General features: G+C 44.0%; 1 protein-coding gene across 2 annotated transcripts in view; it reads right to left on the reverse strand.

The window, feature by feature from the left end:
* usp6nl (USP6 N-terminal like) overlaps positions 1–14,664 on the reverse strand; it is a 53,245-nt gene extending 38,581 nt beyond the window's left edge. Inside the window, exons 1-2 of one of the 2 annotated variants that reach the window (XM_041030368.1) lie at positions 14,537–14,664; positions 8,876–8,982 (exon numbers count right to left, since the gene is read on the reverse strand). In XM_041030368.1, the coding sequence (XP_040886302.1) occupies positions 8,876–8,879 (4 nt within the window). In that variant the 5' untranslated portion in view covers positions 8,880–8,982; positions 14,537–14,664. Of the gene's footprint in view, positions 1–8,875; positions 8,983–13,234; positions 13,322–14,536 lie in introns of those variants that run through there. The other variant, XM_041030369.1, reaches the window with a different exon arrangement.
* Between the last annotated feature and the right edge of the window lie 1,886 nt (positions 14,665–16,550).

Consider the following 16,550-nt stretch of genomic DNA (forward strand, 5'->3'; position numbering starts at 1 on the left):
TGTCACTGGTCGATGTGTGTGACTGTGAGTGTGTGTGAGTGTGTGTGTGTGTGTGTGTGTGTATCTCCCTGCTCACTGGTTTACTGTAAGCTGACGGTTAGTGGCGGCTTTGGGAGGCTGAATACGTGGTTAGTCATTAACACTGAAGAAACAGAGATGACATAACGCATCATGTTTCAGCAGGTTTGTGTTTTATGGGACAAAGTGTGCTGTATAGCTGTAGCTATAACACCAGCAAACAAGCTGACATCAAGTTATATTCAACAGGATAACACAGAGAAGGAGCTAAGTGGAGTGCGTGAAATCTGGGTGAATTCACTCACGTCTACACAAGGAAAAAAAAACCTTTAAAGGGCACAGAGGCCAGACATTGGAACACAGAAAAGCCTTCTTCACTGTACAAGATCCCATCTGTCTGAAGTCTAGACATTAAGTATTGATGGACTAAACTTTCTGAGCAGGTGGGCCGCCGCTGAAAACAGCAGCTCCGCTCAGCTCACCATGGAAACTGAATACAGAGAGGCCATGAAAAGCTCGTGATCAGGCAACTTCGTAATTTCTGTGTGCCTGTGTGTCGGTGAAGGAGAAAGAGAGTCGGTATCAAATTCTCCTGCTGCAATTACCTTGCTTAAAATATCCCAGTGGATAATATTATACAGTATTTATCCAAACAGTTCTTTCTCCTTCAAACATTTACTGCTGGAGTCTTTAGTCAGCACAGAGCAGCTTCCCTTCTTTATAAATCTCTGTTTCTGCACTTATATCATATTTATTGTGTGGAACAATTCATGAGTTTGAATCAGTGTATTTAAGATGCAGCTGCAGAGATTCAGGAACTCAATTTGACCAAAGCTACAGGGAATCGCAGCTCTCTGTATCCTATCAGCCTGATATTTCATGGCTGGATAATGTTATTTACTCTGCGCGCTGCTCTCACCTTCCCTAATCTCTGCCAGGGTTGCCAGCCCACTGAAAGAAAACAAACTTATATGTGGTCTGCTGGCATTTTGTCAAGAACATCAGAATAAAGAGCAAATATACGCCACACCAGCCACCTCTAAATCCCAGGGTCCACTATGATATTAATGGAAAACTTGATAAAAGTGCGACAGTATGGAAAACTTGCCCAGCAGCAGGTGATACTTCTAACCCTGTTACCCTCTTTCAGCTGCAGCCAGCAGCAGCAATGAGACAGGCATCACGACCGTTCTTATCTGCGCTCCTCTCATCTACAGACAACCATCCATCCAAAATCCATCACTGAAACCCTGCAACCACAAGCTCTGCAGAGAGACATTGGTCTGTTTGAAATACAAAAACTCATAAAGAGGATTTTTTGTTTCCTTAATAAGATGTAAATCCTGCTGAAACAAGATTTTGACACAAACTCTATAAACCAAACGTGCATCAGTTAAGCTCAGAGAGACACGGGCAGGATTACTTAGAAAGTGTATATTGACCTTTTCTACCCCAGAAACTTAAAAAGACAAAGTGTAGTAGTCAGTGTCACAGCTTCTGCTTTCGTTTACACTGTTCTCTGCCCACTTCTGAGCTGGGACTAATTCCAGGAACTAAATTTGGGCACTGTTGAGGAAGTAAAACTAAATAAGTAAATATGTTCCAGGCACATTCAGGGGACGGCAGCAGTGCTGTCAATCATTACAGGTGAGCAGACGTGTCAACACATCACAACAAGAGCAACTACAACAAACACGACAAGAGTAACCAGAATTTTACTAATGCATCTGTATCAACCAGGACAACCAGTCCTTAAAACACAGAAGAACAATGAGGACCGACTGTTGGACAAACAAAGACAATACTAGCGTCTTTTCAAACAGCAGTTCCAAACAAAATCGAGAATGAGAGCAGAAGATTTGAAAAGCTGAATTGATAAGTTTATTGTATAAGTATATATAGTCGATCAACAGAAAAATAACGCGTTTTACCATCAATGCACTGAGGAGAAGTTATGCAGATAAAATGAGAAGACGAACGTGTCACAAAAAAAACAAAACAAAAACAATCAAACTGCTTCTCGTCCCTCGAACCAGAAGAGGACGACACTGACTGGACCGGATTGGATTTTTAATATGAGCCGTGGAACACCTGACACGTAGGTATGTAATGTGCAGGTGAAGATGTGTTCCGGTGTGTGTGTGTGTGTGTGTAACATCATATTATTCATTAAATCTCTCTCTGGTAACTTCAGTAAATACACGCTGATGCCCTGAGGACAGGGTCTGTGGATCCATTTCCTCCTGCTGCCCTGTTTACTGGGAGATGTAATCATATTCCAACAACGCTTCCTTCCTGTAAGCCCCCCCAACTCCTCCTCCTATAACTCAACACACACACACACACTTTCCCCTGTCTCCACAAACATGACATCTGAGCATCCTTCACCACTGCAGGAAAGGACTGAAAATGCAGGGAGTGGGAGGGTGGACGAGCTGCATTCCACAACACAACTGGCACCAGATCACACATTTTACACACATGACACACAGTTCAATCTTCAGTCGTCATGGAACATGCACTGGAAAGAACAGAAATAAAACAGGGAGGTGGAACGTGGTGGGGAAAAAAGAGAGAGAGAGGAGGTAAGAACCGACAGAAAGGAGGAGGAAAGTGAAAGAGACGAAATCTCTGAGTTGCATTGTGGGTCGTGTGTATTGAATATATCCTCCTACTTTCCATGCAGCCATTGGTTTCCATTCATTTTCAGTTTCCGCTAAAATGCACAAAATCACTCGTAAAGTCGCCTAAAGTCCAAACGTGCTGAAACCGCTGCCATTTGCAGCTGCCACCACACAAAGCTGTGCCACGTGGTGTTAAAGAAAACACCAGAGAGCTAATCAATTCTTCTCTGATTGTTTCTGCTCTACAGTGAATGTTTTTCATTTTGCCAGCTTCTGCTTTGGTGGTCTATGAAATCTCTGCGTCATGCCGATAAAGCAGGCAGCGAAACAAATTGGATTGTGGGTAAGAAAGAGAGAAAAGTCAGCGTAGCAAACACACTAAATAGCGTTCTGGGAGCACACAGCTCAGACTGGATGACCATTTTGCTACTGTGGTGAAAATACAGTGTTTATAATGTTCTGTGTTAATGTCACACCAGAGAAAACCTCCTCTACCACGTCTGCCTCATTTCCTTTCTGTGGGAGAGCTTCGATGTGGACCCGACACAGCAGCATTAACGAAAACAGCATGTCACCTGTTATAAAATCTGGACTAATCTTAATCTTTATTCTCCATTCGAGTTCAAATTCACAGCATGCTCAGTGTGACAAGTCCTTGAAGTGGAGGAAGCGTGGCAGGCTAATAAACCTGCCCAACCTGTGCAGCAGCAACAACAACAAACCGACACAGGCCTCTTTCCTCAGGTGCTCTCCAAACAAACAAATACCGATCTCTCTAGTAATTAGCCTGGAGTCATTCTGTGGGCAGAGAGGTTCTAACTATCCGGAGCCGGTGAAGACACATTTCACACCAGGACATGTGTCATCATCACTTCAGAGCTTAAGGGTTTAACAGAAAAAAAAAAAAAAAAAAACAATACACAGGAACAAATGCTGCCTTGAAGTGCTGTCAGAGATGTGGTATTATCGAATGAGTGCACACAAACAAAGCAAAACCGGCGGCAAATGGGATTCAGCAAATCTTAAATTTCCCGTGAAAACCCCACAGGTCGGAAGGGAACAACAACAACACCTGCGCTGCCTCACTCCTGCTATACAACTACAGAAAACCAAATTTTAGCATTCTGTTGTTACGTCCAAACTGAAAGTACAGTATCTGTTCTGCTGTGAACTGAGGATATTCTGGGCTTTATTTGTTCTGGAATCACACATCTTCCCCGTCGCCCGCTGGGTGGTACCGGAAGCAACGCGCCGGCACTGAAGTACGGCTTTGACGCGGAGCTATTTTCAGGCTGAACACCCGCTAAGAGCGATTTGGAGCTGCGATGTCTTGGGCGGAGAATGACATGCACTGCACATTAGCTGTCATCTATCATGTGTGATTAACATCATAGTGGTAATTGGCAGTTCACAGACCATATTCACAAGCTTCCTTGGCTGTGACTGAGTGTGGTTGAGTTAATTACACTGTCCCCTCCCTCAGGAACTACAGCCGAGGTGTCCTGGGTGCTCAGATGCTCAGACACAAACTTTGCCATCAGAACTCCTCTGTGGTTGAAAAGAACATGCATGTTCAGCTGACTTTTAATAGATATTTCAGGCCTAGGAATAGAGTAAGTGTAAAGACCTTTGCTGTGTGTTCTGTGGCTACGCTAACCGTGCTACAGTCCAGCAGATGGAGGCCAGATGAGGCTTTGAAGAGAAGATAATTATCCTGCACCACACCCAGACTCTGTGTGCCCAGCACGCCACCCAATGACATCAGTCTTCTTCTGACAGGGAGAGATGTGTATGTGTGTGTGTGAGTGTGTGTGTGTGGGTGTGTGTGTGGTGGAATAGGTGAAGGGCAGGTGAACAGATTGGAGGCAGCAGTCCATGCCTGCACACTCATGCTGCCCTCAGGTGCTCCTCAAAATCTCCTGCTTGTGAGCTCAGAGGTCATGGAGTAAGACAAGCATCACATTTGGAGGCTTTTTTTGGGGGGTAAATTAAAGCATGGACCCTGTAAGAGGGTAATTTTAGGGTGGATGTCGTCCTGTTTCAGAAACTAACTGGCAATGAAGAAGAGTAAAGACCCTTAGAACGGGCATTGTGATTCCTCAGTTAACAGTAACTGTTTTCACATATAGAGCCAGGCACTGACAAATAAAAATCTAAGATTTAAAATATAAAATCTAAATATCATATCTCAACAATTTACTTGAGGTAGTAACTGTTAAAGCAGAAGTAATGGATGACAGCTGAATCACCGGGAATCAAAATGATGCAACTCTGGACTTAAGCTGACAACTATTTGATTTGTATCAATAAGCCTGATTCTTAATTTTTACTGGCTTTCATACAGGAAGTCATCTCAGGCGTCCACAGGAAGAGCCAGTATATAAACAGGAACTTATGAACTATATCACAGCTTCTTCCCCTTTTCCCCATCTCGTTCTTTCCCTCTATTTATTTCTGTGGATGACACACCGAACTGCTGCCGCTGACAGAAACTCAAAGCGCCTGCTCGTCCCAGTCTTTGTAGTGCCATTATGCTCCTTTAACTAACAGCGCTGTTTATACAACACCAATAAAACGTTACATAACTTCTGTGTCTCTTCCTCATCTGTCGTCAATCTCCTCTCCTTCCACCGTTTTCACTCTGCTCTGCATCCACAGGAGTCTGTGGGGAAAAGCTGGGAGCCGTTTAGCTACAGGCCGGCAGTGCTGCAGTGTATTATTACCAGGCATAATGACGGTGTGCAAACAGCTTTGTCTATTCACAGATAATATTATTTGTCATGTCACATCCAGCTTTTGGGGACATGGGAATCTTTTTAAATCGACCGAGCAGAGGATCACGGACATTTAAATATTTTTTCCCCTGAAAGTGAAACCTGTGATGACAACACTTTAAATAAACGTTTATTTCTAATTATGTGCGGCATGTTAACAAAAGAACCTCACCAACGTTTCAGGCTGTGCACTGATCCAGACTTCACACCACCCAAAAACTCACCACTACGAATAACAGCAGACCCTGAACACCATGCAGGGCCCCCGCTGGTCCCCTGACCCCACTTTGAGAACCCGTGGTGCATGGCCGCTGCAGTGAAGCAGCATCAAAGAAGAACAGGGAGAAATATATTTTATATCTTTCTGTCTGCTTCTTTCTCTTTTCCCACTAAAGTTCACACCATCCGGATTGAGTCATCCATCCTTGTTAAGAGGCTCGTAAGAGGAAACTAACCCCACCCTGCCCCGGGCGGGCGGCTGTGTTTCTGTGTGTGTGTTGCAGGGGGGTAATTAAGGTAATTAGCTCAGGATATCAACATCGTCAACCATCTCCAGGAGAGAGCGGGCGTCTATCAAAGGTTGAGATAAATAATGAAACATAAAAGCCTTTCTCCCCGAGCGCCAGCTGCTTACAAAGCACATTCAGGTCACATTAAGACAACAACAGTTTGTTCCTATCGCGTCTCTGCTCTCTTTCTGTATCTTTCAGGCCATTTTTCTCCACTGAAGTTACTGATGGTCAGATCAGGCTGAGTCTTTATCATACTTATTTCATGCTGATGATGTTTGAGTTCACTTGACGATCAGGAGTTTTTTTTAAACACAATCTATTGATGTTATGTATGATAAAGTACCTTTGAGTGGCGCGCACACACACACTAAACACACACACACACACACACTAAACACACTGAAAAAGACAGCAGCTAACTGCTGGTGGGCTTTTCCCACTGATACTCATCTCATCAATCACGCTTTTCTCCATTTTCATCACTCACAATCAATCAGATCAACCACCTAACCTCTCTTGACACACACACACACACCTGTTTGTGCAGTTTGTGTATGTGTATGGTTGGCAGAGTGCGCAAAAGCAAAGGCAGTAATCGGGTTAAACCTCTCAGCAGTCCCCCTTCAGCAGCGTCTGCTTAATCCAATCGCCTTCCAGTAAACATCTCACATGCGCTGGGTTGCCCCGGTAACCCAGTCCCCCCCTCCACCCGGTATACAGATCTACAGCCTCACAGCTCTGCACAGAGAAACACTGGAGACGCGAACGGCACAGAGTGAGTTAACGGCACTGGCAGGAGGAAATGCTGGATCGTATTCAATTCTTATCTGTGAAGTGAGCTAAAGAAAAGAAAACAAGAAGGTCTGAGAGGGTAGAGCTGTGAAGCGGGGAGGCCTGATAGCAAAGAGCAAATAACTCTGGGGGGCGAAGAAATAAACCCACTTTTTTTTGGTCCTTTCTTCCTGATAATTCATACGTTCAGCAAAGACCTTGGAAATAAATCAGTATAAAGTTATTGTCTGTTATTTGTTATTATTGAGATCCATCTTAAATGCTGCTTCTTTCAGACCTTTAGGGTTGTGTTGCATTAAGTGACTGAAGGTTTTAGTTATTTGTGTGTCGTAGCCCAATAAAATGAACAGTTCGTCTACTTTCACTTGTTTCTCATCATTTTCACGTTACAAACTGTGACAGAATAATTCCACAGGAGACAGACAGAAAAGTCAACAACAACAACAACAAATGCAGCAGCAGCAACAGCAACCAGCAGCTACGGCACCACTGGTGACGCCACCTTACATAAAAATGTAAATAAGATTTACAGATTTTACAGCAGAGGAAAAGAGACGGGCCCGTATCAGATCAGCACTCAGCAGATTCCCTGAGTTATGGTGTTGGAAATAGTATCAGGAGAGAAAACGTTGGATTGGGGCTTCACTCTCAGACAAGTCTGAGCTGAATGACATGAGATGAACACGAAAGCTCCAACAGCAGCACAAGGTAAAATCGAACGTCTTCTTCACACTGCGAGAACTTTGTTTATCACTCGGTTATCATTTCCTCTGCACAAAGCAAATAAAGTGAGTTAACAAACCACTAAATGCCATGAATGAGCCAAATGTGGCCGTTAAAGAGTTTCTCCTTAGGTCAGGTCAGTCAATGAAAATGATTTTTTTTTGCCTCCCTGTGTTTACGATCTTCATTAATTAAGGCTTCATCAGCAAAATAATATTTAAAATCCATATCTGATGCAGCCTGTGAGATAAAAGAAGACACTTCTCTTCTTTCATGTCTTTATTTTTCGAGTCACCTCTCGCTGTCCCTGGAAATTATTCAATATTCTAATTTATTTTACAGAAATCTGTTTCCAAAGTAACGATGCAAAGCAGGTTATGATTAGAAATGGATTTTAGCGATGCATAACAGTGAAATTCAGTTAAAGACTAATTTGATTATTTAACGTGATTCTGCATGTATTTACCATATCATAACATATATTAATATTATGAAACGACTAACGATGCAGACTTGGTCCACGTCACCCGGTCTCATGTTCAGCAGAACACAGGACACGCCCGTTTGGTGCAGTGTGCGTGTGTGACGTTACACACACGTATGATGCTATGAGACATAAACAGAATATACTGCGGTGTGGCCTCGCTGGATGACTCACACTGAGCCAACATGTGAGGCTGTGCCATTACAGTCACACTGACATACAGTACAGCGGTGCAGGAGACGAGCAGACACACACACACACACACACACACAGATTTAATGTAGACGGAGCTGATGGAGTCGACATCCCGCTACATTTGCCCTCCCATCATGCTTTGCAGTATGAGTGATGAGGTGGTGAGGGTGGCAATATGTTTCTGCCATCAGGGGGAGGGGGGAGGAGCAGGTTGAAGGTGCAAAGGGAGGCACATATAGTGCGTTCATGCTTCATGCTAAAAAAAAAAAAGGGTAGAACAGCCACGATTTCTCTGCAATAACAGAATTATCATCTCAGCGGTCTAAGATTATGTTGTTCCCACTAACCTGCAGATTCAAAATCTGTTCCATGTTTGTGTTCAGCCACAAAACTACTCGGTTTAATCTCAAGTGTTCTCCTAAACTCACAGCTCTCTGCTGTCAAACTCACCAACTGACGCTGAGCCACGCCTCCAACCTCAGTAACCTCAGTAACCAATCTAACATCAGAAAAGTCAAACGCTACTGTTGATTTCACCAAACAGCAACCACCACAGAAAACAGAAAAAGTCACAGAAACCAGTCACACTAAGATGACACTGCTGAGACACAAAAACATACAATATTTCTGTTTCCTGCGATCTGCATCACAACAACACACAACAACAACAACAGAGCAGCCCGCGTGGAAGAAAAAACACATGAACGTCCAGTTTTCACTGGTTAAATATAGGTAAAAAAAACAGGAACTTACTCATGATGGGAGTCCAGGGGTGGGGGGCAAGGTGAGGCCCAGGTGGGGCGGGGCTTTGGACAGGTGAGGTTATTCTCCACTGGGTCTTTCCTAGAGGCACTCATGACCTGGGAAAGAAAAAGAAAGCATGAGATCACTTCTGTGCAGCTTATATCCATCCACTCATCCGTTTCCTTTCACATAACAACTGCAGCAGCAAACTGCAAATTCTCCTTCAGGCTCCTGCAAGACACCAAGTGTTCTGAATTCACTGAAACAGACAAATATTGTCTCAAATCAATTCACACACATACACACATGCGGTTGAATAAGGATGGGGGCCTGCCCATTAATATCTTAACTGGGAGAGACATGGCAGGGAGCAGGGTGGGTGGATGAACAGCCTTGGCTTTGTATGTGTGTGTGTCCACGAGCATCCACCCATCCAAATCGACCCAGTGGCTGGACTGAATAACAGTAATCTGATGATAGTATACAGTAATAATGGGTAATTTGATCACTCTGCAGATGCTTACAGCAGGAGGAGGTGGGGAGGGGGCAGTGGGCAGGAAGGCAGAGGGGGAAATGATGCCGGTGATGCTGAAATTAAGTTCCCCCCTGTGTTGCCATGAGCACGACTACTGCAGATGCTGAAGGATCCAATATCCTCCAGGCCTGTGAGCAAAAGCAGCACAGGTCAGCAGAATGCTTCAGAGGCAGAGGGAATGACAAATCAGCAGCAGAGCAGCAAACTGCACAGATTCATTCCTACTGAGGATGGAGAGGGAGCTCATGCTGCCGTCTGGGCATCGTTATCTCCATCGTTACCATCTACACTGAACTTACTACTAAGGGAGACTTTTAAAAAAAACGTCCCTAGCCATTTACTAATAAGAGTTTAACACTCAAAACTAATTTCTTCCCAGCAACAACAAAATATGGTCCAGTGAAGGACTAACATCCGAGACTTTGAATAACCAATGGACAACTCCCTAAAACTCTCCTTCAGCCACTTTAGGAAGTGACATGTAAGAGAGACAGGAAGGAAGTGAGATCTCAGAGGGTTTCAGGCTCACAGTCTTAGCCTTGAGGCTGTGACCTGGGATTAGATCCACCATATGTCCACCTCTGCCCCGAGCTGGGACACCAGCCAGTCATCATGACCGAAACTAACCGAGCTGGACTAAACGCAGTCAATCCAACAATCCAGCAGTCTGTGAGGAGCTGGGCTGGGTTTGATAAAACCGGTTATTTTAGAATATTTTGGCACCAAGATAATAAACGACAATGAATAACTTCACAAAACAAACAGTCGGAGAACGGTCTTCAACAACCTGTGTCTGTCCAGCCACAACACTGCTCAAGAAAGAGACCTCTTTCGTTCAGCTGTTGTAAAGTCGACAGGACAGCAGCTGTGAGGGATGTGTAACCGCTCTTAAAGAGTAACCACGCAACCTCAGACTGGTCGGACCTCTCTGAAGTGAATTAACGACCCGCTGACACGAAAACAGCCCAAACTGACATCCGACTATCACAACAGAAAACAGGCAGCTGGTGGTGGATTTACCCAGAGTGATCTGTGTCGGCCTGCACGAGCCCACGTTGGCCAAACACCGGTGTGTTTGTTGGACATGAGGTTAGTTACATTTGATGCAGGGTCAGGAGCCAATGCAGTTCTCTCTCTCTCTCACACACACACACACACACACACGGGCCAGAGGGCGGCTCAGCATCTGGTGGTGTGTTGTGTGCTGCTCCTCTGAAGCCGGGCATTAAAAGAGAGAGCGGTGCACTGAGCCAGCGGGGATCAGTAGCCAATAAAGACAGGCAGCAGTAGCAGCTCGGTGCCAAGGCCTGGACAGCAGTGAGGGAATGCAGAAACACAGTGTGTGTGTGTGTACTACATCTGGTGTGTGGGTGGGCTGCCTGCCTTGTGTAGTCAGTCAAATTCTGCTGCACTGTCCTGAGATTCTTATCAGATTTCAACCAGCCTACGTTTTCAGGGAGGCTGCGGCGTTCACAGAGAAGCGCGTCAGACTTTTGCGGCCTTTTTTTTAGAGGAAGTTTCACATTTGAGGAAACGCTTCAAAATCTCAGCAAAAAAGTGAACAAGCGCACTGGCCAAATGTTAAACGAATGAACTAATTTATTCAAGTCCAGTTTAACAGCCAAAAAACACAAAACAAAGCTCACAAAAACCGGCATTTCAAACTCAGCTGCCCCATAATGCATTGCACTCACGATATACTTCAGTGTGAACAGCCAGCTGAGTAGTGGCATACTCAATCATTCCTTTGATAGGCAGTATGCAGTACATACTGACTATGTAGTGATCAGTATGTTAACAGGCGGCTCCAAACACAGCCACAGCGAACGTAGCTGTGAGAGACGGAGACCTGACGAAGCCTCTGTTGCTATGATACGGACATTCAGTTGGACTAAACCTGCGTTTGAGTTTGGGGAGCCGCCTAACGCGGTGCAGCCTAGCAAATAAACTGCACTCTCAACAATAAAACACACACACACCTTCTTTCTCACACACACAGGCCCATTCAATTGTTTCTGGAGATGCCGAGCAGATGCTGTGACAGAGATAGAAAGAGAACAGAAGAAGGAGATGAACTAATTTGTGGTTGTTGACCCTGACGACTGAGGGGCTTTTCCATTTCCTCCCTGTCGCTGAGCCACAGATCCAACAGCAGCCTCCAACTCAGGGAACTTTTCTTTTTTGGATCAATCAGAGATTTTACGATCTTTGATACGAATACGATGATTAAATAAACATGTTCATACAGGAAAAGTAGCTCTGTGTGCTGATCCAGGGCGTTATTTAGCGAATTCAGTAGAGGAAGAAGTAAAAGCAGCCTGTTGGAGTACAAATGCTACCTGAACTAATTCTAATGACACTTTTTGGACAAATTTGACAGAACCAGAGCTGAAATAATAAGTGGATCAGTCAACTAGTTAACTAACGAGATATTTTTAAGTTATTAATCTGGCAAAAAAGCCAAACCATTGTTGGCAGAGTGCAAATGCACCTCACATTCACTGGGTCCTGAAAATGCCACAAAGTGCAGCGACTACATGTAAAACTCAGCAGGGGGTTCTGTGGGAAAAGGTCAAGTGTTGGAAATGGCAGCAGAATGGCACGAAGACTTATCAGACCTTTAACCTCAAAATGCTGAAAAAACAAACAAACCCTGAACTGTCTGTGAAGAAGCCCCTGAAAGCCTAACAGCGTTTGTGATGCTCAATGTACTTAAATCTTGTCTCAAGAATCAAGTGCATTTCTATTCCCAAATTTACAGTGTGGACTAACTTGGATTAATGTCACATTTAAAATACAAAATAAAGCTTCATGTCCTTCCCATTGAAACATCTGTGTCATGCTTAAGGCCTAACGGCTGCTGGTGTCTGTATTTACTGGTTATAGAATTATTTCCGATGTTCTGCTGATGGTGGTTGTAGTGGTAGTGTGACAGGACTTGCCTTTCCCAGGAATGTTGCTCCTGTTCTGCATCAGAGCTGGGAAAGGGCTGATCCCACAAAAGCAACTCAGCAGCCGTGACACAAATGGCTCCAAAACAAAAGCTGATAAAGCGAATAGTCTGACCCTGACACATCCCAATGTGCTGCTCATTTCATGGCAGCCTCACACCCTGACCACGGTTTTATGATGACAGCAGTCATACACCCACAAAGTCCTGCAGACAGAGAAGCACATTCCTCTGATAAAACTGATATTTGTCCCAGTTTGTGGTTGTTTTGCATGATCCTGGAGGTCAAAGTTTACCCTCCACTCGCTCTAACACTCCCAGTCCTGAGCGTGGACTACACATGACGGGGTTTGAGTCTTCGATCCACCGCAGTGACTGTAGCACACACTACAACAAACGCCTCGTGTTTTCAAACTGTAAAGCTCTTCACTGCGTTAAGCCGCATTATCCCGAAGCGGGATAGGAAGGATTGAAAGACACACCACTGTCAAGTTCGCAACGTTAGAAGATGCTATTTCCTAGCACAACTTCCAAAATAAAACCCTTGTTTTCTTTAAGTTTAACTTCTACTATGAATTGATCGACTGAAATGAATTTATAGCTTCTAGCTTGTGAAATAGTTCTTTAGAAATTTCGAAGTTTTCGGGCCTTACAAACTTGTTATCAAGACATGCAGGCTTAATGATGTGTTTGTACTGCAAGCTTTTATACGTATTTACAAACTGTGATTTTATGCTAAAATTAAATCAAATATTCACTGTGTTGACTGATGAAACGGCTGGAGTACAGTACTCAGCACAAACTGACACGTTTCACGCTTTTATTTTGAAAAAGAATTCGCGTTGTGCCCGTTGTTTCTGTCGTTTTGTGTACCTTTACGCACCTTTTTAAAAGGTAACTCTGTCCCTTGTCTCCTGAGGCAGGAAATAAACCACGTTGCTCAACTTTATCAACCACAATCACCAAAAAAAAACCGCATCCGCGCGCCTCTGTTTATATCCACATGTTTTCTTGTTTTGAAATGTAAACAACTGAGCTCCTCGATTCATTTAAACGCTTCAACTGCAGTAGCAGCTCCGAGCTCATCAAAGTGATTGACATGCTGTCACAACCAATCAGGAGCCTCGGACCTCACAGTTTGACCCAATGGGAGGCCGTGATTGGTGCTCCGACCGCACTGATTCCGTTGCGGGAGGCAGCGCGGGGGGTTTCGGCCGACCCAACGGTGCAACAACCCGCCGAAATACGACCGGAAATACAGCGTTTTGACATTCAAAATAAAACACTGGCTCGGTCGGTATTTAAGACCCACACAATACAAAATGCTGATTTAAATAAAGGCTTGAGTTTCACTGTAGGCAACACTGTGAAGGGTTAGCCAGTTAAAACAGCCACTTTTACCTTTTTACTACCGGTAAAAGAACAACAACGACGACGACGACAACAGCTGCTAGCATAACAGAACAAGTTAACAGTATCACAAAATATATCATCAAAAATGACCATTAAGCTAAACTGACACATCTCTGGAACAGTTACAATGAAAACTAAAACTATAATCTTCGTGAATTTGTTGTAGAGCTCTTGTATCAGACCGCATTTGTTTTAGCTTAATGTACCTGAGTAAACTGTGTAACTGAGTGACTTTTCGCTGCAGCCAGATTTGGCCGTGGGTAGAGTAAATTTTTGGAGATGAACTTATCTTCAATAGCTATAAACATATACATAAGTTATATGGTTTATAAAGACAACATATAGCTCTACACAGTCACCCCAAACCCCTCTGACACGGAGTTGTGGTGGTCCACGTACACCCCTATTTTGTAGGATGATACCGGAAGCCCCTCCGTTCTACTCTGTTAGCTAAACAGTGGTGGGTTTGGCTAGGTAGGCCTCAGTGAATACAAATAAGCACAAAGTTTACAATAACACAACACAATGTACCGTGTTTAATAAACGGAAAACAACCTGAACAATTTCACACAGACGCCCAACAAAGTCCAAAAAGCCCCGGCGCCGTGTTTCGTTACACTTTGAAAAGCTACCGTAAATGAGCTACCGTCATTCAGCCCCACGGTAACGCTACCGTTTCCACTGACAGATGCATTTCAGGAGCTCGACAAGTTCCCATTTGCTCCAACATTCACCAACAACACCGGGACCAACAAACCCAGCAAACGCTCACCTTGCTCTCGACTCGACGCGTCCTCCTCGATCACATCGCTGCGGGTAGTTCCCCGGCCAAAGTGGAGCAGAGAATGTCCATGGTCCCGTACCAGGAAGTCCAGAGCACTTCTCAAACTCTGTGGGAAGCCGCGCAGGATCCCAGCCAGGTAGCAATGCGCCGCCCACCGGGCTGGTCTGATCTCACCGGCTGGATGCTGCCGCTGCTGCAGATCAATCGAGCCTGCGACATTCCTCACTCACACCAAAGCGCCCACAGTTACCCCGGGGCTGTGTTCTTACTGGCCATGTTACAGTCTGTGCCGTGGTGGTCAATAAAATATAAAAATCATCATAATACAACCACTTTTAATTTTGATGATAACTGTCAATAAACAAACTGTCAATAAACAAACAACAATAAATTGTCTCTTAAAGTTTTTTCCAACTTCACACTCACTTTTGTTCACACTTTTTTTTTTCTGAAAGTCTCTTGATATTTTATTTTGAGCCTGTGTCTTCAACAAGAGAGAGACCTGCAATTCATACGGAAAATACACATAAACATAATTAACAGCAACATGTTACAGTAGGATCTAAAACACAGGGAAGAAACAATTACATTCCTCATGGAGTATTTGAATGTGGCGTTTAAACAAGTTATTCCAAGTCAGCAGAGTGTAATATGAAAAAGGATTTAATCACATCAGTTTGGTAGAATTAGTGAATACGTGTTTTCAAATCTTCAGTTAACACAAAATAAACAAAGACCCTTCAAGCTGACATTTGTGGCTTCCAGTTTCCTCTGTGTTCTTATCTCGTCTTCATCTCAAACAGGGCATGTTTTGTTGATGAGTGTGTGGAGTGTCCACACACTTCACACACTGTGTTTGGAAACTTTTCTTTCATGTCATCTCATCACAGAAGAATCCATTATCACTGTTGTTTACATAACAAAACAAAGTTATTTGCTGATAGGACAACAGATTATATAGTGATATGACCTTCAGTTGCCTTTTTGATACATCTGATCTCCAGTAACACAAACATGTATTCCTACACTTTGCCTTTAGAAATATTAAAAATTTAGATTATATGACCACAACATGTCTGTCAGAGAATACACTGACCTCTTGTATGTCTGGTTGTGTAAGTTCATACTGACCTCTATGGGCAGAAAGTGTGTGTAAGAGCTCTGCTGGGCCACAGGATATGACTGCTGGAGAAACAGTTTGGGTGGACAGGAGGGGCAAGAGGGCAGATCACTGCAGGATGGAGCTGTCATTTTCAGGAGTTTAAAAGATCTTAACATTCTTGGCATTTAGCTTTAGTTTTTAGAATTGAATCAAGTTCGATCCAAAGTGAATATGAAAAGAAAAAAGTTGAGGTTTTCGAATCTGCTCCAGCCTCTAGATTTAGTGCAAATGAAACATGAAGAAAAAGGAAAAAAGTAGTAAAGTGAAGACAAGGCAGAAAAAGCTGGATTTCTTTCAAGTTGGGTACAAAAACAGGGAAAGGCAAGAAGAACTGTGATGATCATGCATCTTATACAGGAAAGCAGAGGTAATGAAAGCTGGGATGATCATGAGAGGACCGTCACCGACAGACTTCTTAAATCTGTCCCTGAACATCCTGCGGACTCCTCGGCTTTCCTCTGCAACACGAAGCTGCAGAGTGCTGTGCTGAATGTGCTCAGTGCAGTGCAGCTTAGTTCAGCCAGGCTCAGTTTTGTGTTTCACTTCTGTTACAGCAGGCACCGAGGCCCTGGAGGAGCCTTAAACACACACCCAGAGTGTATAATGAGGGCTGGGCATAGGGCTGCACTATTTACTTTAGAGAGTATACTGTTTATAGAGAGGAACTGAACCCCGCTGGCAGACCACATTACTGACTGCAGAGTGCTGACTGGTGACTGGGACCACACCTGGAGCTTTCAGCTGCAACTGTGACCTCTGGTCTGTCATCAGACAAACAACCCACCAAATATAAATTACTAGTTGAATCAATAGTTGAATACATCTTTTTAAAATACAACC

The sequence above is a fragment of the Toxotes jaculatrix genome, chromosome 22 (assembly GCF_017976425.1).
Source record: "Toxotes jaculatrix isolate fToxJac2 chromosome 22, fToxJac2.pri, whole genome shotgun sequence".
In the NCBI taxonomy this organism is placed as follows: Eukaryota; Metazoa; Chordata; class Actinopteri; family Toxotidae; genus Toxotes; species Toxotes jaculatrix.